At 50.3% G+C, this 24069-nt stretch overlaps 7 protein-coding genes across 7 annotated transcripts; 3 read left to right on the forward strand and 4 right to left on the reverse strand.

Moving 5' to 3' along the window:
• Positions 1-1082: 1082 nt before the first annotated feature.
• On the reverse strand, positions 1083-2936 carry Triagg1_9259 (uncharacterized protein; the record flags this gene model as incomplete). Its single annotated transcript, XM_062904197.1, has 2 exons — positions 1083-1894; positions 2123-2936. The coding sequence occupies 2 exons, from the start codon at positions 2934-2936 to the stop codon at positions 1083-1085; spliced, it is 1626 nt and encodes a 541-aa protein (XP_062751704.1).
• A 1832-nt stretch (positions 2937-4768) lies between these two features.
• Triagg1_9260 (uncharacterized protein) lies at positions 4769-5650 on the forward strand (the record flags this gene model as incomplete). The annotated part of the gene is made up of 1 exon (XM_062904198.1): positions 4769-5650. One exon carries the CDS (start codon positions 4769-4771, stop codon positions 5648-5650), a length of 882 nt encoding a protein of 293 aa, XP_062751705.1.
• Positions 5651-5931: 281 nt separating this feature from the next.
• Positions 5932-7914, reverse strand: Triagg1_9261 (uncharacterized protein; the record flags this gene model as incomplete). The annotated part of the gene is made up of 3 exons (XM_062904199.1): positions 5932-6161; positions 6232-7177; positions 7273-7914. The coding sequence occupies 3 exons, from the start codon at positions 7912-7914 to the stop codon at positions 5932-5934; spliced, it is 1818 nt and encodes a 605-aa protein (XP_062751706.1).
• A 1058-nt stretch (positions 7915-8972) lies between these two features.
• Triagg1_9262 (uncharacterized protein) lies at positions 8973-12095 on the reverse strand (the record flags this gene model as incomplete). Its single annotated transcript, XM_062904200.1, has 2 exons — positions 8973-10418; positions 10482-12095. 2 exons carry the CDS (start codon positions 12093-12095, stop codon positions 8973-8975), a joined length of 3060 nt encoding a protein of 1019 aa, XP_062751707.1.
• A 935-nt stretch (positions 12096-13030) lies between these two features.
• Triagg1_9263 (uncharacterized protein) lies at positions 13031-14309 on the forward strand (the record flags this gene model as incomplete). The annotated part of the gene is made up of 2 exons (XM_062904201.1): positions 13031-13629; positions 13733-14309. 2 exons carry the CDS (start codon positions 13031-13033, stop codon positions 14307-14309), a joined length of 1176 nt encoding a protein of 391 aa, XP_062751708.1.
• Positions 14310-14747: 438 nt separating this feature from the next.
• On the reverse strand, positions 14748-18894 carry Triagg1_9264 (uncharacterized protein; the record flags this gene model as incomplete). Its single annotated transcript, XM_062904202.1, has 4 exons — positions 14748-16660; positions 16727-17114; positions 17220-18697; positions 18756-18894. 4 exons carry the CDS (start codon positions 18892-18894, stop codon positions 14748-14750), a joined length of 3918 nt encoding a protein of 1305 aa, XP_062751709.1.
• A 1941-nt stretch (positions 18895-20835) lies between these two features.
• Triagg1_9265 (uncharacterized protein) lies at positions 20836-22830 on the forward strand (the record flags this gene model as incomplete). The annotated part of the gene is made up of 1 exon (XM_062904203.1): positions 20836-22830. One exon carries the CDS (start codon positions 20836-20838, stop codon positions 22828-22830), a length of 1995 nt encoding a protein of 664 aa, XP_062751710.1.
• Between the last annotated feature and the right edge of the window lie 1239 nt (positions 22831-24069).

Below are 24069 nucleotides of genomic sequence, written 5' to 3' on the forward strand. Positions count from 1 at the left end.
ACGAGAGTGGGACTCGAACCCACGCGGATTGCTCCACCAGGAATTGCTGTTAAGGTAGCCTTAACCTGACGCCATAACCAACTCGGCCATCTCGCCGGATGATGTCGCAGGGGAACTATTTCTTACTATGAAGTGAACAGACCCTGGTGTTGGAAAAAAAACAAAGACTCCCAGGCAAAAAGAAATAGAACAGATAAAAAAAAAGATTTAACGGGAGCGGGACTCGAACCTACGAGGATTGCTCCACCAGGAATTGCTGTTTAAAGTAAGCCTGAACCTGGCGCCATAACCAAACTCGGCCATCCCGCCTTATGATTTTCTATGATAATTGTTTCAATTATAAGGAAGTCAGACATAGAGGTAGCCCTGGCTTTATACAATGTTGATGTTGTAAAGAGTAGAGCTCGCTGTATGTCAGAAGTCGGGTTGGTGGAAGAGAGCGAAGAGGGATAACAATGATTACAGGTACGGAGTAGTTACACAGCGGATACGCAAGTACGCAGCAGCGGGGTGTCTCGGGCCTTTTATAGAACTCAACTGGAGCTGGACTAAGGGGTTAGCGAGCCCCTAGTTTGCGCCTATCGCTTTAGTCTACGCCTTAGTATCGTGGTCGGTGCGGGCGTTCGCGACGACGCGGTTCTAGTGCCGTTGGTTGGCAGTTGGGTCCTGACGCTATAATCACCTATAAATCACCGCTAAAGAACGGGGTCGTAAAGTTTCAATAAATACATGTATTTGGTACTGTATTGTCACGGCAACTGTAAAAGAAGTTATAAAGCTAATGAAGAGTAGAGGTAGAAAATGGTGAAAGATACATGGTTTTGGTGCTGGCGCTCTGATAATGCCCAGCCCGTGATATCCTCCCCATCTCTTGCATAATTCGCCTTGGCTCATTCTGAATCGCCATTGGGCGTGCCAGACGTAATTTGGCCAAGAAATTCCAAAAGGGTGCATAGAAAAGGTAGAAGAGACTGATGCTGCCAAGATACACCATTGGGATAACGGAAAGGGGAACGTTGCCTTGAGTTACGCATGGTGTAAGCAAGATCCTACAGGACAGGAGAGATAATGGGTTGGCATTGTCAAGAAAGGACGAGATGCTTACCAAATAGACCTTCACGGCGCGAAATCGTCTCCCACAACTCGCCAGTCATGACCTCGCAGGCTCCCTCCCATTTCCATGGGCCCCTCATGCGGAACTTCGTGTTGAAGCTCGCTCCCGCGGCCCATATATACGGCAGTCTCCAGCCATTCTTGGTTGTGAACGCCATTTTGAGCACTTCTGGGAACGATGGTGCTCCATCGATATCCTTGGCCAGCTGATATGCGTAACTGTCATGCTCAACGCCGTAACTGACACGTGCATCAGGGGCGTGGATAATGCGATAGTGCCACTCATCCTCCGGGTCCAGTGGCCTTGGGATTCGATTAATCAGATTCATTGTAAAGAGCATTGCCTGCATCTCCGCGAGCGGTGGGATAGCGCCAAAGCCTGGACGAACGAAGCCGATGAAGCCGACGGTTGGGTCGTCCGAGTTCCAAATTTGCCTCACATCTGCGTCAAATGCTACAGGATAAGGCTTGCGTCCGTCGTTTTCTGGAGTGTTGAGGTAAGGAAATGCCGGAAGGTAGCCGGTGGCGAATATGACAACGTCTGGCTTCACAATAGTTTCATTGATGCGCTCGGATTCCGGGCGACCGTTAAGAGGAAAGTGAGCCACGCCATCCTCAGAGATGTGCGAAGGTGTTGGTGCAACCTCTATTATCCGCGAAACCGAAGGGATATCCGTATGAAAGAAGAAGCGACGGATACGAGTGGCAAGGGACCACTTGGTTGGTCGCCAAGGTGTGGAAACATGGTTGCTGATACGCTGCCAAGCCTTGTTGAAGAAGACTATGTCGAATATTTCATTGTGTTAGTAGCACGTAATACTACGTCCGCCGTCTGAAGAGAGCGTTGCTCATACCTCGTGATGCGTGAAAGCGCTCACTATAAATTTGGCCAACCCATTGGTCGATTCCGTATATGGAACCGCCGCAGAGCCAGCCTCCGGCGGACAGTCCGACAAAGTGATAAAAGTTCCAAACGATCATGCTGTCTCTCACTATGGGGTGTACATACATGGAGTCAAACAAGGTGACTTGGGATACGTCGAGAGGAAGCTGCGGATAATCGTACTTGGAGCCAAACAGCCACGGCAGAAATCTCTGTCCGGGAACTCTCTACACGTTGTGTAAGTAACTCTGTGGAAGTGGTGCCGTTGCATGAAGATATAATGACCGAGACATGCCTTGGGTGCGCCGAGCCAACCATCCCGATGGCATAGGATGATCCTATCCGTGCCTCCTGTCACTGCCAAGTGACAAATGTCTGCGCCAGTCTCACCGCTGCCGATAACCATGACAGTTTTGTCCTTGCCAAATTGCTTTCGAGACTTGAAATCAGCAGAGTGCATGACAACAGGGACATGTTCAATGCCAGGCAGATTCGGTATATTGGGGATGGCATGCACACCGGAACATATCGCGATGGCGTCGCACTCCCACTCGATTTCTTCGCCTGATGCTGTCCGGTAAATGACGACATGCTCACTGGAGTCTCCTCGTCGAATTGACTTGACCCATGTGTTCAAGTTGATGTACGGCCACAGCTCAAAATGGGTAGCATACTCATCGAGATACTCGAGATAGCGGTCGGAGCTGAAGAAGTCCGGATCATCACGACGGGGGCGGAAGTCAGAGAAGGCTGTAAGATATCTCGAGGAGACGAGCTCTGCATCTTCGTAGGAATGGTGTGAGAAGATGCCTCCAAGCCTATTATGTGATTCAAAAAGCCTGAGCTCAAGAGGTGGTATGGCAAAGCGTCGGTGTGCCTCGGTTAGGACTTTGAGTTGTACGATACCTGAGGGGCCTCCACCGATAATCGCAACGCGCATTGTGTTTGTTCACAAAGTATGTTGAGTAGTCAGAAGAGGGCTTAGTGATGGGTAGGGCGAATTGGTTGGAAAAACTAGTCAGGAGATGGTAAACAAAGATAAACGCCAATGGGTTTTGGCAGATGTTATTTTAAAAGAAATCATGCTGTAACGAGGAACACGAGGATAGAGACAGACAAAGACCTGCAATAGGTTCGGGCCCCTCCCTTAAGTCCTATATGTTTCGCTGACAAACTGGTACCCCCGGGCTGGCATACAGCATGGTTCGAATATTACCTCGGAGGCTGGCCCTGAAAGCGGTCGCGACCCCGGCTTTGGGATGACATCTCCTAGCTTGTCGTGTCACCCATGCCATACCTATGCTTCAACATAGAGGATGCTACTTTACACTATAGGCAGGCTAAAGTTTGCAGACAACATGTTGCAGGTCTGCCAACCATGAGGAGATGTTAACAAGGAGGCAATTCATATAGTTCTGTGACTTAACGGCGTATATACATGTAGTAGGCTGGATAATTGTATCGAAACTCCAGGTTTCATGGCAATACATGAGCTATCCCACAAGGAGCCATCATTGTCACCAGTGAACCAAATGGGCCCTTAGATTGAGGATACCAGATCCCGAGTTAGCAAATGACAGTTGCGCGTTGCAAAGGAGGGAAGCAGAGGTGACAGCGCCCCGTATTGGTGTGCTGAATCTGACCCATGGAGTTTGCAACCCCTTCCCGGCATTGTGGTTTCAAATGAGCAACCCACATTGTATACATGTAATTAGAGTTGGAGAATTCCAATTTGGGCACAGCTGAGCCAAGGACCCGAACGATCGGGACCAGAGAGCGATGGATTTGCAATACATAAAAAGACGAGAACCAACAACACGATGCGATCGCGATGCTAGCGGTGCTCAAACGGCCGCAGGATGTGACTGATCAAGTAGCGGTCTTACAAGTAGGAGCACACACAAGCCGAGCTCTTGCAGGGACTTGGCCGCGGACAGAATCACTGTGCTTACCATGAGGTTGCCAAATTCATCCACGTACATGATACGAGTTACTCGTGGAACCCGGATCATCTTGAATTTTTGGACGGATACACAAAGAGAGCGCGGGGAACATGAAAAGTAAATGGTCTTGCTATTGGAGAAAGAAAGTAGCATGAGCTTGGATGGTTCAAAAGGGTTAAAAGGAATGCCAGAGAAACCATAATTTCAAGCTAATGATGAAGAAAATGGCCTCCATGATTGCAGTAAAATAGTCACACGTGCCTAATGCATGTCAGAAATATAGGTAGGCACTATGCTGTTTCTTATCACGGCACCTTGGCCTCTGATTAGCAGAAGAACAACCGGGGTCCCAGTCAGGATGATGCCGGAAATGCAGTTTTCGGCGTCAATTTCAGATTCGAACAAGTTAGCAGCTTGAGTAGAACCGAACTGCTTTAAAGAAGATAACCTATCCCTTTTTAGATTACCGGTAGTGCGTTAGATGTAAGTTGGAACGAAGCATCTTGGATACTTCTCCACGGATCAATCAATATGACAGATGACTAACGCGGATAGTCGCCCAAACGCCCCCCCCCACAGCCACCCGGACAATAGCGGGGATAGCGTGACTTCATACTTGGAGCTCCGTCTCGTGAGCACGATTTGCGACATCATCCATACATGTACCTTTGGTAAGCACACTGCCATCCAGATCTTGCATCAATTTCATCTCAATCGCCCCCCCGCAATCTCAAACTCACCGCTGCTGGCTAGCCGGTTCAAACTGAGATGACCTCTCTTATCCCTCCCTCATAGCTACTTCTCTCTCCCTCCCACAAACTCCCCAACCATGGCCATCAAACCATCCGTCGCCCTCGTCTCTCCCCTCTGCAGCTCACACCATCTCACCCACTGCACCCGCCCTTCCTCATCTCCCCTATGTAAACGCTTCAAAAGACAATACGCCACCATCCAAGACGCCAGCGAGAAGAAATGGTCCGACTGGAAACCCTCTCCCGAAGACACCGTCCACGAATGGCCAAAGTCGCCACGGCCCACGCCATACGAAGTCCTCGGCGTTTCCAAGGCTGCCGTCTACGACAAGCGACGCTTCTATCATCTCGTCAAGCTATATCACCCAGACACGCATGACCACAACCATCGTCACGCACCCGTATCACCCTCGTCCGTGCACATCGGGAACATCCCCCACGCCACCCGCCTCGAACGCTATCGCATGATCGTCGCCGCCAACGAACTCCTCGGCAACTCCTCCAAGCGTCGCATGTACGACACCTACGGCCTAGGATGGTCCCACGGCGACCACGCCACGTCCCTGCGCGACATCGACAAGAACTGGCGCCACCAACAAGGCACCGCCGCGAACAACGCCACCTGGGAAGACTGGGAACGCTGGCGGGATGCCCAGGACGGGAAGTCGAGCGAGCCCGTGTACATGTCGCATGGGGCGTTCGCATCCATCTTGGTGCTCATGTGTCTTGCGGGAGCCATGGCGCAGACCAATCGTGCCGAGGCGAGCGGCGCGCAGTACGTCGGGTGGGCGGCCGATCACAGCGCTGAGATTGGAGGCCGGCTGCGGAGGAACGGAACGGCGGTGGCTGGGCTCAGCAAGGATGAGAGGGTCGACTACTTTTTGAAGGAACGCGAAAACGTCAATTTTCAGTTTGTGCCGACCAAATACGAGACGAGTGACCGCCCTAGGCCGTCATAGGCTGTCGAGGTTGGTTGAGCCAGAGATACTGAGTCTCGGCAAAAGGAGAGGTTCATGTTGGAGGACCAAATCCTGTGTACAATTATAAATGATGATATTATGAAAATTTTCCAATCTAACCATCGCTCAGCGATATACCTACTAGCTAATCTATTTACTGATGGTCTATTAGATGCTGAGAATTACAAGAAAAAAGTGATGTTACATTCATCATGACGGCGTTAGTCATTATCCAGCAACTCATACAGTCGTAAAAAAAAAAAAAAAGAGATACCAATATTTTAGTCTCGTCCACCAGAGACATATCTGTCTCCAGGCTCGAAAAATGTCGTCTCCGGTCGGGAGTAGGTCGTTCCCGCAGTCTTCAAATCAGGCCTGAGCGTAAGCGGCTCGTCCGGCCGAAGCGTGATTTCGTCGTCGTATTCTGATATCAGTCTATGGTTTATGATGTTGTCTATACGTAATCGCGGTGGTCCGGAATTGAGTCGTTCGCCGTTCTTTGGCGGCCCGGCTATATACTCGTTAGAAAAGAAGATGCGACAGTAGGACGGGTGGTTTCGATGGAAAAGGACTGGACTTACATATTATGAGGTCTATCAGTTTGACAATGACGGGACCCCAACAAGTGATGGCAATGATCTGCCCATAGGACCATTTGTTGGCCTCGAAGCTCTTTGCGTTAATGACCGTGACGAGAGAAACCATGTACAGGATATTGATGATGAAGTAGGCTATTTCCAAGCCTCTCCAGAAATACATGGTGATTGTCTTCCAGTGGCGCCGGAAACTGTTCTCAGGCCATCGACCAGGCGTCCAGCTACCGAATCTCAAGTGTTTCGTCCGTCTATGTTTTCGCAGTGTCCAACTTAGCTGGTCAACCACAAGCGCAATAAAGGCAATGCTGTCCAGACCCAAAAACACAATCTTATAGAGGAGTGGATGCGGGAAAAATGTCAAGTGTAGTCCAGAGACGCCATGCGTTGCCGCACAATACGTTCGAGGGCTCGGGTTGCCACCGCATTCCTCAATGCTGTGCTGCTGCTTGAACAGGTCAAAAGTAGATGCAAAGCTAATTTTCTGTGTCGATGCAATGATTGCCAATAAATATTCGGCGCAAAATCCGAGAAACGTATGCCAATTGCGAATGCCTTCGTTGTGAAGACACACTTGGACCAGAAACATGGGGAGAACGCCGTTGAGACTGACATGGAAGGCAACGGCGCCGTTGACGATAATCTCGCCCCAGAAGGTGCCTTCCTGAGAGTTGATGACTATGGCAAGGATAGAGGCGATCTGCAATGCAAACACAAACCAGCACTGGGCTTCTTGAAACTCGACGAGAGTGGTGGCCATGGCCACACTGGTTCGTGACAGGGTGGACGTGTCTCTCCAGACTAATGACTGGGCACGGGTAAGACTAAAGGGCTCCCGCTTCTTCTCGGTGCGGCGTGCCCAGATGGTAAATCCCTGGACGGCCAGATACAGAGATCCTGAAAAGCATACTTGAAGCACATAGGAGATTAGCACCTGTCCGAGCAAGGTTAGTCAGTGTCACTTTTGTTCTACAAGTCGTTGATTTTGGGTATTGACGGGGGATTCGCCGGCATGGTAGGTAGTCTTACTCCAGGCCCAAAGATGTCAGGATCAATATTAGCAGGAATATCTGGGCAAAAGGTATCCATTGCTTCGAATATCTGATCAGCACTCGATTTGTCTCTAGAGAGTGCCTTGATCGAGGGGTCGCATGATACGCTTAACAAGTCACTTCCACATGCTGCTTGGGCGCAAGTTATAAACGAGTCGAGAGTAGGCTTATAATCGAATTCGGCGAGGCTGCCAGAGCCCATGATGCTGCTGGCATTTTGCTCCGCCTCGGGAGTGATGTAATAACTCTGAGTGTCATGAGTCCAGTGGGAAATGGAAGATAGCGCGATGCAGTTATAGAACGTCTCGAGAGAGCCGAAGAAGGTGTCAGTGCGGTTGCAGGCACGGGTGCAGTCCTCGACGCCGTCAACCTCGCAACCGGTGCTGAAGAGCAAAATGCTCTGGTCACCATCAATGCTCGATTTGATGAGATTCTTGAAACTGAAGGCGTCATCGTCCGGGTTTCCGATATTGGCAAGGTCGCGAAAGGGGAAAAAATCCAGCGTTCCCCCAATATCAGGCTCGATGACGATTTGGAGCGGCAGCGAAGACGGAACCGGTGCCGCAGTAATCGCGGTGGAAACGACAAAAGATGGAGATAGAGTACTAGTCACTGCCATGGCTCCCCTCAAAGACCGCGCGTCGGCCGCCAGCGACGATTAGGTACAGATGCCAGAAGCATAGACGCCCTACCGATGCCTTGAGGGACAGTTTTGGCCTGCTTAATCAGTCGTCTCGCTAGAGTTGCGCCAACAGCCAGGAGCCCGCCCAGATCTGCTTAATGGCCTGCAACGAGAGTGTCATCTCCCAAGCCAAAGTGGTACAAGGAAGACGAAGTCGGTGAGGCGGGCAGGGCGCCGTCGTTTCGGTGCTTCTTTATATCGCTACTGACAAATATTCCCTGATGACGGATAAGAAAGTGATTTGCTGTCATCCGTCCAGTAGTGGGTCGATACGCGACCATGTCCGTTCTGGCCAATCGAGTCTCTCAAGAGAAGCAGGCATCATGTCCATGGCGAGCTTGGCGAGTTGGGTCCCGGAATCCAGCTGGTAGCCCAAGTCGACATTGGGCTGGCTGGGCGAGATCAACACTCTGGCGGCCGCTGCGAACCACGCTGTCGTCTGCACATCATCATGGACACAGTCGAGCCGGGGGTTGACAAAGCAGATCGATCAGATAGCCAGAGCTTCTGCAGGGTTGCCTTAACCCTTAACCAGCGGCTGACACGATGCTGGCTGCAGTGCTGCGCCTCCCCCAGATTAAGGCACGCGGTAATGATTGTAGTGCATGACTGAGCGTGCCAATGGCAGCTAGCGGCGGAGCGGCGTGGAGGATCGAGCACCCCCTTGAGGGCTTTAGTGGCTGGAGGATGTGCATTGATGCAACATGAGACGGTCTTTTTGGAAGTCGGCGATGGTTTCTAGAAGATGCGGATCCAGGCATCTGAACAGGTACATACTTCAAGCATGACTAATACAATGACATTGTAGAGGTGAAGCCTCGTTGAGGTCAAAGGAAGGTGCGGCTGGCCTTGGTAGTGCGGGGACGGTTCTATAGGTACTTTAATTCCAGCCATTCTTGACCTGTAGGTACTAGTACCTACTAACTAGGTTAGTAGTACCTACCTGGTACTACTAAAGTATTTGATGCTCAGGTACGGAGTAATCTCATCTCATCTTATCCAACAACTCCATCAAACTCGTCAATGACGCTCCTCGGCTTGACAAACGCACCCAGCGGAGTGAATTCCAGGTGGTCGATCCCGAATCCCGCTGGCCCGCCAATTTCGATTCCTCTCTGGCTTCCCGTCCATTTATCACTGGCGGCCAGCCCCAGCACTACTACTAGCAGCCCGTATCTGTACTCTGGAGTGCCGATAGCTTCACCGTTCTGAGCGTCAATCACGGTGATCAGGTCCGGGGCAATAGCCAAGACGTCCTCCTGCTGCTCCTCTTTCCCATCATCTCGGACCTTGAGGGCTGCAATGTTTTCGTTCTTAAAAGGGATCTTGAGGGTCCCTTGGAATGACGAGGGGTTGGTGGCATCTTGCTGTAAGCCGTCGCTGTCTTGTCGTACATCAACTCCTTCGATAAAGCATTCGCCATAGACATATCCTCCCCTCAGCGTCCTTTCAACGCCGACAATCTTACCCTTCCAGAGCACTTTGCCAGCTGCTTTTCCGCCGCATTCCTCAATGATGGACTCGGCTACGTTGTCGACTCTATTCTCCTTCCGAGCACGAACAACGCCTCGCCCGATTCTCCAAGCTTGAGAAATGGTGTGTTCTACTACCCATCGCTTCGTTTCTGCTCCTGTCACCGGCGACTCAGCACAGCCTGCGTATGATCCCATCTGTGTCAGAGCCGCTCGCAGGATGCGCTCAACAGCAAGGTCAGAGGTTGCTTTCGGCATGACAACAACATTACCGTTACCGTCAGACATGGCGATGGGAGACCAGATAGGAGACCGTTCGTTAAAAACAACAGGGGTTGTCTGCCATTTCGTTGGATAAGCCCGTCCCATCCAGTCGCCATCCACAGCTGGGAGATTCATATTCGTGCTGGCGCCCAATATCATCGCTTGGAGGCCATTGCCACCTCCAATTTCGATGGAGATCATGTGAGAGGCTGGGTTAGGACAGGCCTTGAACAATTCGTGCTGAGCTTCCAACAGCTCGTCGGCAGGCAGCTTCTCGATTCCGACTGTGGGACTGCCCACGCCTCCTCCACAACCGATCTGATCGTCGTCGGCAAGATCATGTGGATTTACAACCCTCACAACTGCATGTTTACGGAGCTCCTGCTTCAGACGCACCAGATGGGAATAAGGGGATCCTCCACCGCCCGTTCCAAGGATGTAGCAGCCGGTGGCAATCCAATCAGCATCCGTTTCCGAAATGTACCAAACGCGATTCTTCACTGTTGGTTTATATAGAGCAATGTCGATGTCCTTGTCTATTTGTTCTTTAGATGTGGATTCCGGTCGCTTTGATAATTTCTCATATTGGCTCATATCGGTGTCATTTGCCTCGTCATCCGCTTCTGGAGCTGCGTGAACTTGGACTCGGCCCAAATCAAAATCCCCCGCTGCACGGACGATGAATCTTGTTTTATGAGCAATGTACTACACAAAACGTCGAATTAGTAATGGCTGTTCGTTTTTAAACTTCAACTTTGCGGTTCCTACTTGGAGCGGGAGAGTCTCTTTTTCGACAATCTCCACGGATGCAGGAGATGCCCCGGCTGATATAGTCTTTGCAATCGCCTCTTGACCAACTTCTTCCAGCAGCTGAGCGGTGGTCTTGGACTCGGTGGATTTGACAGTATCCACGACTGCACTGACTCTTGCCATTGCAGCTCCGATTGCGTTTGCAACTTGCGACCACTCCGGCTTTATCACTCGACTCGCACCTTTGAGCTCGTTAGGCGATAGTATAGCTCCACCGCCAACAAGCAGCACTGGGATATCTTCTGGCGAAGTTTTCATCTTGTCAATCGCCTTCTCAATCTTGTCCTTAAGAGCGGTCTTGAAAAGGCTCAGCTGTTCATCAGTAAGCACAGCCCTCACAAGATCTGCATTGCCTATTTTTAAGTCCGGATTCGCTTGCACTATACAGTCAGTCGCGGTGATAATCTTGCCACCGAAAACAACAGACTCTTGCTGGAGCTTATGCCCAACGCTGTCTGGTCCGACAGCTAGACCCTTGTCAGTTCTGACGATTGACCCTCCCCCAAGTCCGATGCTCTTGATATCCGGACAGGAAAAGTTGACTCTGATGCCTGCCAGATCGCTGTAAGCAGCCTGCTGCCGGGGAAACCCATTTGCATACAGCAGCCCAACATCTGTCGTTGTGCCCCCAATGTCGACGACCATGACTGCTTCGGATATCTCGCCCTGGGCGAGGAATGCCGCGCCCCTCATGCTGTTTGTTGGGCCACTTGAAAAGGTCCTGATGGGCAACCTCGCTGCCATGTCCCCTGGCAAGACGGTGCCGTCATTCTGGGTGATGAAAACGGGACAGTGTAAGCCAAGGCGTTTGATTGGCTCTTGAAAAGACCTGATGGTTTTCCTAGCGAAGGAAAGGATAGAAGCGTTCAGAATAGCCGCGTTTTCGCGCTCCAAGAATCCTAGGTTAGCGATGTCTTTGGAACAAACAACATCGCACTCGGGCAATTCTGCTTTGATAATGTCCGCAGCTCGTTCCTCCTGCTTCTCTATGGTGTCTATGGGGCTAAACACTCCATTGACTACAACATTTCTGATGCCTTTTTCGCGAATAATGGCACATTGCTCTTTGATCTCTCGCGTATCAATGTCTGAGATGAGGTTTCCGTCCACCTCCAAGCCGCCTTTGAGCAATGCATAGTGGCCCAGAATCATCTGCCTCATATCATCCGGCCAATCGACGCAAGGAGGGGCATGCTTTGAAAAAGGTCCACAGAGTCGAATAACCGCCACAGTAGACAGTCGTGAAGCATCCCGTTCAACAACAGCATTGACGAAATGGGTCGTGCCAATGGTTACACTCTCAACCTCGGACGGGCTGATGGCAGCGGATTTGAACATGGCGGTGGTTGCATCGTTGATTCCAATGCTTGGATTTGTGGTTGTGGGAGCCTTGTGCCATGCTAGGATGCCTTTGCCCGGAGACGACGCCCGGAGGGGATCGAGAATGACGCCGTCTGTGTTGGTGCCGCCGACGTCGACTCCTATGCGGAGGTGCCTGGAGATGTTTGCAGCGGGCATGGCTGTGTTGTATGTGTACACAATAGTAGGTAGACAAACGCCTTTAGAGCGCATTAATGGAATGATGAGAGGAGGATCTGGAGTTGTTATCAGAGGATCAGATAAGATGGGATTTGCACTTACATCACCTTCTACCGAAGCAGAGCACCAAAGGATCGGCTTCCCGATTGCGGAGAGGGGCAGCGGGGTAATAACGATGAGCACTGCAGCAGCTCGGCATGACTGATGGAAGGGCTATGAGAGATTTCTTGTCTTGTTGATAAGTTGATTTTGGAGGACCCGATGCTACATATGTCAATGATGAGTTGTGGATTGGGTCACAGAAGGTATTAGTCCAGCGATTGCGGTAGATGAGGGGAGCACGTGGCATGTGAAGAGATGCACGATAAAGGGTCTCATCTTAGAAACAGATGTCAATGCTTTCCTCGTCCAAGTTGGATTCTTTCATTTCCATATTTTACACCATGAAATATACTGTATGAGGGCAAGATTTATAGTTAGTTTTCATATCTTACTACTAAGGTGGTAGTTTAGTACCTACTTAGGTAGGCTGTAATTATCGGAGCATGGCGTCTACTAAGGTACGTTTGGAGCAGCCCGCTTTGACTAGGAGCAGTTGGTATCAGATGAACCAAAGTAGAATTAGATGCATGTAGTGAATTAATTTGTTTGAATGATACGCTGATTGCATACTTTTGATGGTCTACAGATACAAGGCAGATGGGTAGAAGGTTGAAGGACTGAAGACAGAGACCAAGATAAGTAAGTATTGGGCGGATGCGAGCTCAGATGAGTCTCTCTTAGATGATCATGTACTTACACGGCTTCTGGAATATTGTCGTCTCTCCCTCTTTCGGGCTTTGGATTGATTTGTTCATGAGATTCGCAAGAATAAAACCAACAACCTAGAATTTCCATTCACTGGAGCAGTGCACTCAATATCCAATTACTGCCGACTCTCCTCTGCCAAATGCCGACTCCTCTACCAAATGCCGACTCCTCTGCCAAATGAAACAATCCACCGACACAAGCCGCGCCAGAAAATTAAGCTCGGCTCATTCCCATCGACGTCACCTTTGAGCCGAAAACCATCAACACCAAAACCCCCTCCCAAAGCTACCTCCAATCCCTTCTTCCTCCAACTTCCCCCCCCCCCCCAATTGAATTCTCCCCAGTTCCAATCTCCACCGCCCAAAAAAATGCCTCCTCGAATCCGCCTCGCCTTCTCCCCCCTCCCCCTCCGCCGCCTCTATTCCACCGCAGAGCCCCTCATCCGCATCACCAACCTTCCCGCGACTTCTCCGGCCGAAGCGTCCAACGGCCACATCCGCATCCTCGAGCTCAACCGGCCCAAGGCCCGCAACGCAATCTCAAAGGACCTGCTGGCTTCTCTGCGCGCCGAGATCCACGACGTGCAGAGCCAGTACGGCCCCGACGGAGAGGAGGTTGCGCCCAAGCAGCAGTTTGGCGGAGCGGCTGGGCTGGACGAAAAGGGCCCGACGAGAGCTCTGATTATCGCGAGTGCGGTGGATGCGTGCTTTTGCGCTGGTGCTGATTTGAAGGAGCGCCGAGGCTTTACCCAGGAAGAGTGCGTCTGACCATGAGATTTGCTCAATCTGCCCCCCAACTCACCTCCTCTCCTCTCTCGACTTCTCCCGTCCTCCAATCTCCATACTAAACAGCATCTCCAGAACGGCCAAGTTCCTCTCCGACCTCCGCGGCGCCTTCACCGACCTCTCCAACCTCCAGATCCCCACAATCTCCGCAATCTCCTCCCTCGCCCTCGGCGGCGGCCTCGAGCTCGCCCTCTCCACCCACTTCCGCGTCCTCTCCTCCAACGCCTCCGTCGGCCTCCCCGAAACCCGCCTCGGCATCATCCCCGGCGCCGGCGGCACCTTTCGCCTGCCCGCCATCGTCGGCCTCTCCCGCGCCCGCGACCTCATCCTCACCGGCCGCCGCGTCGCCGCTCCTGAGGCCTACTTCCTCGGCATCGCTGATCGCCTCGTCGAGGTCCTGCCCGAGGATGAGCGCGACGGGGCTGACATCCTGCAGACGGCGCGCAAGTCTGCGCTCTCAGAGGCCGTCAGGCTGGCGCAGGAGATTTGCGAGGGAGGCCCCATTGCTATCCGCGCTGGCTTGCAGGCCGTTGCCTGGGCTAGGGAGGAGAAGGAAAACGAAATGTACAAGAGGGTTGTCAACACAGAAGACAGAGATGAAGCCCTGAGGGCATTCCAGGACAAGCGAAAGCCCGTCTTCAAGGGCCGGTAATCTGGGAAACACGGTAGAAAAATTCAATTCCAAAGCGAAAACAAAAATAAATAAGCAAGCAAGACAAAAATCCAATCCGAGTAAACAAATCATGATGCAGATACCAATCGCGGGAATTAGAGAATATACCATATTCCCTCTAAGTCTTGCTCTCTAATATACATAATCCTCAGGACTTTCTAATGCCACATTTTCGCCATCTCTCATCATCTCATCATAATGCTGCTAGCTTCAACGACGACGCCTGGGACGGAACTCATACTCCCTGGGTCTTGTCTGGTTACTCCTCGCGTTATTTCTTCTCCTTTGGCCGCTCCCCCTCTCCGTCTTATGCCGTGGACGTGGACTCCTCACATTAGCATTTGTCATGTCAGCGAGTCCATCAACAGGCCCCCCTTCCATTACGGGTTGATGTGTATCCTCCGTGGCAGCATTTTTCTAAGATTTTTCTTCTGACTCTTGTGATACTGCATCCACCGTAGGAGTGGCTTCCAGGTCACTTTGCGGCTTCGCATCGTTGAGTTCAACATCGCCATCCTTGTCTGCGGCCACCGAGGGCACCAACACAGCTTCACCGGCTGGCTCTTTCTCCTCAGTTGCTTTTGTGTCTCCCCCTCCTTGGTTTCCCTGTTCGTCTTGCACTTTGTCTGCGTCTTCCATAGCTGGAGGTGGAGGTTCTCTCTTGGGAACGCTGACGTATTGATCCTTGTCTTCGTCGCGAACATAGCAAAGGAAGTACGGCTCTCCGCTAGTACTTAGAGTCCGGAGTACTTCTGCCGTGTCCTTATTCTCCCTGACGTCTGCGTCGTTGTACCACCTCCAAACATTGGCCTCGAAATCGTGGATCCACACCCAATAGTGGCCAGACGTTAGGTGGCCGCGATGGCAGATGACGGCGTGAAGCCGGTACGAGGCTTGTTTCTGGCTGCTCAAGCTTTCCTCCAGCATCTCCTGTCGCTGCTGTAATTCCTTTTCCATCATTTCCAACATTTCAGCGTGTGTTTTCTGGATATTGCCTAGCCTATTGCTTGATTTCCCAGTTGCAGCCACCACTTTACTATTATTTGCTGGTGTGATGAGCATAAAGTCATCCTCCACGGGCCCGTCAAAATCCCAATTTTCGATAGAGTCCTCTTGCTTCGTGGGCTCAGCGGATCCATCCGAGGGCTGGTTGGCCGTGTCTTCGGCCGGTGCAACTTCGCCCTCATAAGTCTGAAGGAACGTCATATAGCTAGGATTGGCCTCGACCTTGGCCAGTTGAGATTTTAAATCAAGAATCCGTTCTGCTGTGATCCAGTCCTGGACCCTTTGCCGGAAAATGGGCGAATCGTGAGGCGCGTCCATGTATCGGTCGAGGTACAGCGTTTCGGGAATCACAACCGGGTTGCCGTTCTTGCTGCCCATTGACTGTGAGCGCTGGATCAAAACGTGAAGCACGGGAGGAAGTGTCTTGATGGCGGTGTATCGCGAAAGCTTGCTGTCTTCCAAGATCTGCTGGTCAAAGTTTCTTCCCAGGGCGTCGTACAACGAACAGGGACCTTCGGCAGCTGGGAATGCCGTTATCGATCTATCAAAGCTAATTTCATGCTGGTATTCCTGTTCGTCAAATTTCTTGGTATAATTGACCGTTGTCACGAAGAACGTCTCCATGATTTTCTCCAGCTGAATGCCTGTTGTGGCGTCTGTCGAGGTTGGGCGAATCGCCGCCTGGAGGCGATTGATAATGCTGCCCATGACCTCTTCGACGTCTTGTTGGTCTGTTCCTGAAGACCTCTTTTGATGTTCAAGAGCATTAAGGACTTTTTGATCAACCGTTTCGGGCTTCTCTGCGTCAACCATATCGACATCTCGATTATCCGTGTTAACAGGTGCCTCAGTAGCCTCGTCCAGATTCTCAGGGTCTGCCGGCTTCTTGTCGTCCAGTGCAACCTCTGCCATAAGAGTGTCGTCTCCTGGTTCATCCACAACTGTTAGGGCGGGTTGAAGTTGGCTGCCTCTGTCCTCTACTACCGTCTCTACTTTCTCATATGAGTGGTCAGACAGTGCATCATCTTGGCCGACTAGCGTTTGGGTGCTGGAGCTGCTTTGCGTTTCGAGCGGATCGGGCACAGCCTGGACCGAAACGCTGACCATGTTCACGTCATCATGGGTATCCGCGGGGGGAGCAGGTGATGGACGAGCAGGCAGTGGTGGGGGATTCGGAGCCGTGGGCGTTTCAGAAGGCTGCTTTGGACCAGAGAGCAGTGTATGGGTTGACAATAAAACCGCATTTGCGAGCCTCTGAGAAGGTCGAGTGGCAGTTCTGTCAGAAGTTCGAAGATTTTCAAACAAAGTAGCCATTTCTTCCGCAACTATACACTGATGTCAGTCGTCTGAATTGTCAAGACTCGGATGTCCCGTGAATTTGCTGCACTTACATGCTTGCGCAACGACGGCCTCTCCCCTATCCATGTGCATTTTGTTTCCACCCAGACGGCGTTCTTGAATGCTCTCGTCATTCAGGTCCAGTCGTAAACTATCGTAATTGAATACAATGTCTCGGATAGGTTTGACGGTAAATAGATATTGGAGTAGACTATTCAAGTAGCAAGTGTTGCCAATGTTATGCAGTCCTACGGGAAGGTCGAGGTTCGTTGCTCTGGGCTCGCTAGAATTACCACCATCAAAGTGAGAAGCATTGAAGCCCTGTTCAAAGCGAAGTTCGATCACAGCTTGCTTAATAGTTGGTGAAACTGTGTGCTCTGCAATAGAATCTAAAGCGTCGAGATATATGCCCTTGGCCTCGACAGTCATAGCCGTGGCCAGCTGAAAATGCATGCAGTCAGTAAATGTACTTGATGTTTTCCATGAGTGATTGGGAGACAATTATTTTCCCTTGCCAGTTTGTAGTGTGTATACCCGCTGACTTACCTTTGCTTTCGTGGCTTTAACGGCATCCGCCTCTTGCCCATTCTTCAAACCGAGTACCGCCAATGATGTCGGTAGCGACATTTTGGTATCGGCCTCTAGTAGAATAGTAGTCTGGTAAGAGTCGTCGTTTGTAGCCCGAGCAATGACTAACAGCATGTTTCTAGCAGTGCTGGTGTCAGCTGGGTCTCGGGCTATTTTTTCCCGAAATGCGTTGATCAAGGCCTCCGCGCTATAGGTATTCGGCGGGCTCAGCCCAAAGTATTCTAGTGCTTGGGAGGCAAGCCCGTCATCGTCAGTGCCGCCGTGCCTTTGAAGCTGGCTCTCGAAGACGGAGGATTGAGTAATTGCATAATCGGACAGTAGGTCATCATTGGCATCATTTGCAATTGCCATCAAGTTCTCGACCAGATCTCTCCTCCTTGTAGGCACAAGCTCCCACTGTCGTTTATATGCGTTGACAATGATCTCTTTGGATTGGGAAGGGAGAACTCCCAAGAGCTTATATCGTTCCAAATTAACCAGCGCATCTGTGTTCACATGGGGGACTTCAACGCAGCCTAGATGATTATGCAGGGCAGTAACGCAGAATGTCGGGCGCTCTGCGGTGCTACCAGACTTGAATATGAGATTCTGTACTTCGGAGCGTACATCCTCGAGGTATGCGCGATAGGTGCCAATTTCCGTACTCCCAGAAGGACCTTCTGCCGCCGGGGGAGCTGTTGGGGTAAATGAGCCCTCGTCGACCCCATCCTGGATATCAACCTGCTCTTTGAACTCAAGGTCTTGAAATATCGAGAAACAGCGCGGACCAAACAGTACAGCAAATCTCTTATTTCTCTTGGATATACTCCTAGCCGCATCAGAGGTCGTCTCCAGAAGGTTTTTGAGGTATGTGTTGAGGTTAGACGGTGCTTGGTGAGCCCAGTCATCAGTCGCAGTTTCATATCGCGTAGGTTCATCTTTCCTCGCAGCTTCTAATTGCTGAAGAATCGTCTCGTGGTCCAGCAGGAGATTAGCCCACCAAGGCGGCATTCGAGGCTCCGAAACTTCAAGTGTAACCTGAAGCGTACACGGCGGTGCTGAGCAGGCAAAGTATTCTCGAGCCAATAATGGGTAGTACTTTGAGCGATCAGATTGAATGTTGGCCTCTTCATCTGAGCAAACCCAAGCCAGGTGATGCCAAGGAAACTGAGTGTCTCCTATGGGCCACTTGCTGTGGCTCTGATGGCACGAGAAGTCCGACTGCGCATCTTCCCATTCGACGCGGAACATGAAGTGGAAATGGCACTCTAGGCAGATAGCGGACAGCACCTTGCACGACGAAGTCGAATGGGACTGGTTGCCATTAATGACGAGCTGGTGAGGGTGTTCCCAGTTGTAGTGGCTATCCAGGTCGGTACGTCGAGCTCGTTCGAACAGGTCGCATGCGGTGAAGTTGTTGTTGATTAGCTCGTATATCCACCGACTGGGGTGACATCCTATGCAAGACAATTAGTTGAAGTCTGAGCCAGCACATACCAAGGGTTAGCAGCGTACCAAGCACTTCTCGCCCGACAAGAGCAGACTTCATCGGCGTCAGATTGTGCGGAACAAAGTCGGATTGCAATGTTCCCGGCAACGCGGCATAGACGTTGGGCTCCGGGTCTTGCGACCGCAAGTCGTATCTGGTGCCCATGGTGTATTGTATGATGCGTGAGAGGCTGATGAGCGCGAGGAGGCGGTTGTTTGGGTATCGCAAATATCGAAATGGAGGGGTAGCAGGGAGCTGTCGCCCGAGATGCCAAGGGCGAGGATGGCCAGATCCCGCTGTATAATGTTGATCGATGAAGCTGCTGATGCGGGAATCTATACAATGGAAGAAGAGGCGAGCTGCAGGTCTGGAGTCGCTTCAGATGCTCCCTGTGGGATTTTCGAGCTGAAGAAAGCCGGGACAGGGCATCGAGGACTCGGCAGGCGCGCAGCTGGTTTTGAAGCAGGTCAGCCGCGGGGATCGCAAAAAGGAACGTTCCGGTGGATGACGAGCCTCGGGACAAAGAAGAGATGCTGGAGAGAGGGCAAACGGGCGTGTGTAATTGCTTGCGTACGCAGTGGCGACCCGCGTTCGTGGCCCGAGTGCGTTGTTGCAAGGTCTGAAAGGTCACCGGGCTGACGCAGCCTCGTTTGCTCCAAAGCCGATTGTTGTGCCTCTGTACGGAGCACGAAGTAACTGTAGCTCCCCCGCGACGAGGTTTAGCAGTGACGGCAGTGCGTTTGCAGGCTTATCTCAGTTGGGAATGCTCTGACGTTTCGACGGCCATATGCGGGCTGAGTCAGCACTTTGTGCGTGTGATTGAGGCGTCACTGCAGGAACATCTACTAATACGTGTGTTGTTGCACCAGGGAATATATAAAGAGAATGTATTCTCGCCGAGATGATAATAATATGCCTGGGGCTTTTTTTTGCTCCTCATGTACGTTGGACAAACATGGCCAATAGCAGATGCCACGGGGAATTAGCAAGTATTGGGAGACACTATCGCCAGGGGGTAGCAGAAACCACCTCTGGATGAAGACATTCACAATATCAGACACCTCCGTTGAGATGATGAATAGACACTCCCAAAATAAATGAGTGATTCATATTTATCCAAATTACTATACACAGAAACGAAACAGAGAATAACTTTCCATTAAAATATTACATGTCGTAATCCGATAGTTTGTGAATAGTGCAGCAAAGTAGAACATTTAACAGGTACCTTATTCTGGACAAAACCATGCCATGTATTCAGCCCTTGAAATAAATCTAGTATCCATGACAACTCAATGCGCTGCCAGTCACTGGAGACTAAGATAGATGTATACGGGGACTTCACACTAAAATTGAAATAGCATCTAACGCTGCCTAATCATTGGCAGTTGTTGTCTTGGAGGTCGGTCGACGACAATACTACAAGATATCAAGGATACAGCCTAGACTCTTTTGAGGTTCATGAAAATCCATGTTAACCTCAAGATGACACACTCTCGGGTCTAAAAGATATTTGTATTTGTGAAATTCCAATGCCAATTTGCAACTCTTTGGTGCACCAGCCTGTGTATCAGCTCTTCCACCTGTGTCAGCTGTCAACGCTGCCATCAACATCATCCTACTACTCCAGAGCACGAGATTCAATGCAAAGCGCATGTGATTTATCGCTTTTCTCATTACAGCTGCCAAACCTCAATTTTCTGCCTGACAGCCTCAACCACAACTCACCGCTCTCGCCCTTCAAATACAATCTTCACAGCCAGCTGCCATCCTTCAACTTCTTCCTTTCTTTCACTCCAACCATTTTCCGCCGTTGCAAAATCACTTACTCGCTCCGTTAGAGAACCCAAAACCTCGTCTGTTTATTTTTTATAATCTCTTCAGCTCCTTTTTTCTCATTGACATTCTACTCACTCGCACGACCCAAGCATTACCTTCTTCTCTTTTTTTTTCTCATTCAGCTCCAGCGGCCATTCTTGAACAAACATCTTGGAGGAATCAGTCAAACTCAAGCTACTTCCCAAACATCTGCATATTTAGCCTTCGTCAATCAACCTGATCAAGAGATACATCGCTCAGCAGCGCTTTTTGATTAAGCTCGACATCATGGCGTACCTTGCCCAAAAATTCCTTCCGTGGGGTATACCTGAAGATCCAAGAAAACGAGACTATCTCAGCACTGCCCCCCCTGAAATCCTGTCCAAAATCATCCAAATATTACCCGTCAAGACTCTTGGACGCGTGGCTCAGCTTTCTCGATTCTTCTACGGACTTGCTACTCCGGCTCTCTACAAGAAAGACGCCCGCAGCAGGTGGCCGCTATCCATACTCTGGGCTACATTGTATCCCGATACTACAGAAGCTACTGAGAGGTTCATCAAAAAACTGTTGGATCTTGCCGTTACTTATGGCGGGAATGTGAATCGGGTATATCAGCTGCGCAATCCTGTGAACTTCACGCCTCTCCATGTAGCTGCTGCCAAGGGGAACAGAGTAGCAGCTGAAAAGCTCCTACAACTGGGGGCTGATCCAAATGGCTTGGGTCAGCATCTGTTCTACCTTCCACAGTTTTCAGCTGGCCGTAAGGAATTCGAGTCGAGAATGCCAAACAATTCGATAACCATTGTTTCTCGTCACTCCAAGTGGCGCCCCCTATTTATTCCGTTTCTCAACGAGGATAAGAAGATGATCCGCCTTCTTCTGAAGTATGGTGCCTCGCCTATACTTGCTGTTCCTATTGAAGACACCACGGCATCTGCACTTGTTCCATGCACCATTAATGTTTTACATATTCTTTCAGCCCGTCAAAGAGAAGATTTTACCAATGATGCCGGCCTAAAGCGATATTTCGAAAAGTACCCTGAGCTCATCAATGTTCCCATGATGGCAGGATTGAACCCTTTATTTTTCTCACTGGACTGTGGCAACGAAATCGCTTTCAAAGAAATCATGGCCAACGGCGGCAACATTGAGAATGTGGACCAGACGGGAAGAACTCCGTTGATGCAGGCCATCATACACTACTGCAGCAGTGAGGATAAAGAGATGAACGAGAGGTATAAGGAAATTATCGAGCATATGATTGAGACTTGCAACGCCAAAGTTGGTAACGTTAGCAACATGGGCGTGCTGGAGACACCGTTGGTCTGTGCCATCAAGGCAATTCCCACGCCTCTCCTCGAGGGTCGGAAATATATAATCCACAACGTTGTGGAATTGGTCAAATTGCTTATAGGCCATGGGGCTGACGTTAATGAGCTATCAAACGCGGGATTCACCCCGCTCCATGTTCTTGGCGAAGTCATTTGCAAAACTCAGCAAAAAGGATTTCTATCAGAACTCTTTGAGACACTCGTTGAGAAAGGTGCCGACCTCAATATCCCTTCACATAATTCGCAATCTATTCTGGGGACTTGCATCATCAAATACAAGGGTTTGCCCACCAAATTTTACACTCGTCTCCTCGAACTAGGTGCGTCGCTCGCAGCCCAGGAAGTCGACACCGTTTTCGCGGAGTGGGCAGAGTCCTCCAGTTTTCGTAAAACCTTCGATATTACCCTGTATAAAGATCATGTTACTCAGCCTGCTATCGATGCTGCCTATAGGATCGCGTTCGCCGAAGATGATAAGCTGTTTAAACTGCTGAAGGAGGATTTTCCAAAAACGACAATTGCAGAAAGAGTGGCTTCCCAGGCTCTCCTTACTTTAGAAAATTACTCCAAGCCGTTCGATCTCGCTCTCTCATTGGAGTGTTTCGACGGCAGCTACATCCACAGCAACGGAAACAGCCTGTTGCATTCAATTGTGGACAGGTTGGAGAACTATCCAAAGTACAAGGACAAGGATGCCAGAGCTGATACTTATCAAGTGCTTCTCCGAGGCACGCCTTTTGTACTTAGACATGAGGATTCTCAGGGCAAAACTCCGTTGCAGAAGCTGTTCGATCTTCGAACAGAAAGAGACTGTCCATTTCTGAGGCTATTCTTGCACGACGTGACAGCTATTTGGGGGAATGTGAAGAAGGAGGCCGAGCAGCAGGGTGGCGATAAGAAGGTCTCACGGAAGCAGTGGAGGGAGGCTCTTGACAATGCTCTGGAATAGATCATTCCGTAAGAAGAGGGATTGGGGTGGATGAGAATGCTTGGGTCTGCTTCAACAATGATGGTTTGAAGCCATTTACAAAACGATATTCAATATGGGAACATTCGGATGGAATCAGCATTGGGGATATTTTCACATCAAAAGTTTGCATTTACATAAAAAGTTTACTTATCGTTGCTGGGGCTCGTCTATCAATTACATTTTACACATTCGCAGATAATAGGCGCTTCGACTCTCGTCTTGAAAGTGATTGTTCAGCACGCTGCGTTTCAAACTTAGACGTAGTTAGCAGTGGCAGCATATACGAGAAATAAACGACAATAATAGCATTAAATGGTGAGAAAAGCGACAATAGCAGATATTAGAGGAGCAAGTGCTCCTAAACAAAGGGCATTTACTCTGAATCCTATTACGCCATTCAAACTCGATGCGGTGTTTGGTATTGGATAGCCCTCCTTTGTTGGTGGAGAAGACAAAACTAATTAGAGAGACTGATATGAATTGGATCACCATTCAACCTTTTAATCCTGGTAAAACCTCACGACGGAGCCTCTTGGCCCAAATTGTAGACCGAAATATGCACACTTTAGTTGTCTGCGATGCCCGCTACGAAGACCGGCTGTTTCTTTCTTTCATCTCTTTCTCATTGTCTCTCTCTTTTCCTCTCTTCAATCCATGTTATAACTCTACTAGCTTATCTATCTCACAGCTTTTCTTTTTCTCATCACCATCTTTTTCGCGTCCATCTCAGTCACATGTCCCGTAGGAAGCACCTCCTTCATCTGGAGATCTCGGGGTCTAAAAGACCCTTATTTTGTACGCTTCATTTATGCCCCCCCGCTGCAGATCCCGACTTAGAGAGGGGAAAGCCCAGGAAGCTGAACAAAGACGCCAAAAAAAATCACCAACCTTCCTGAAGAGGAAATGCTGAAGCGACGCTGTGGAGATGCGTCGATTACCACGTGTGGCGGCATTGGCTGTGATTGGGATTAGCCTGATATGGCTTTCTTTGTTGGTGGTTTAAAGCCGAAGATTGGATTCTCAGTCAAGGCAACGTTCGAATATAGTATACTCTGCGTCTTTTGGGCGATACTACGTCTCTATCTACCTATCTGGCTTGTCGGATACGGCGGGTGATTTGCAGCGTCTAGTCATGGCAGCAGATGTAGTGCATGCGGCTTATTCTTGGTGAGTCGCACACGCTGAGACATATTATGTGATGGGGGCATGATGTCGCCG

This window comes from Trichoderma aggressivum, assembly GCF_033847375.1.
Source record: "Trichoderma aggressivum f. europaeum strain CBS 100526 chromosome Unknown scaffold_051, whole genome shotgun sequence".
Taxonomy (NCBI): Eukaryota; Fungi; Ascomycota; class Sordariomycetes; order Hypocreales; family Hypocreaceae; genus Trichoderma; species Trichoderma aggressivum.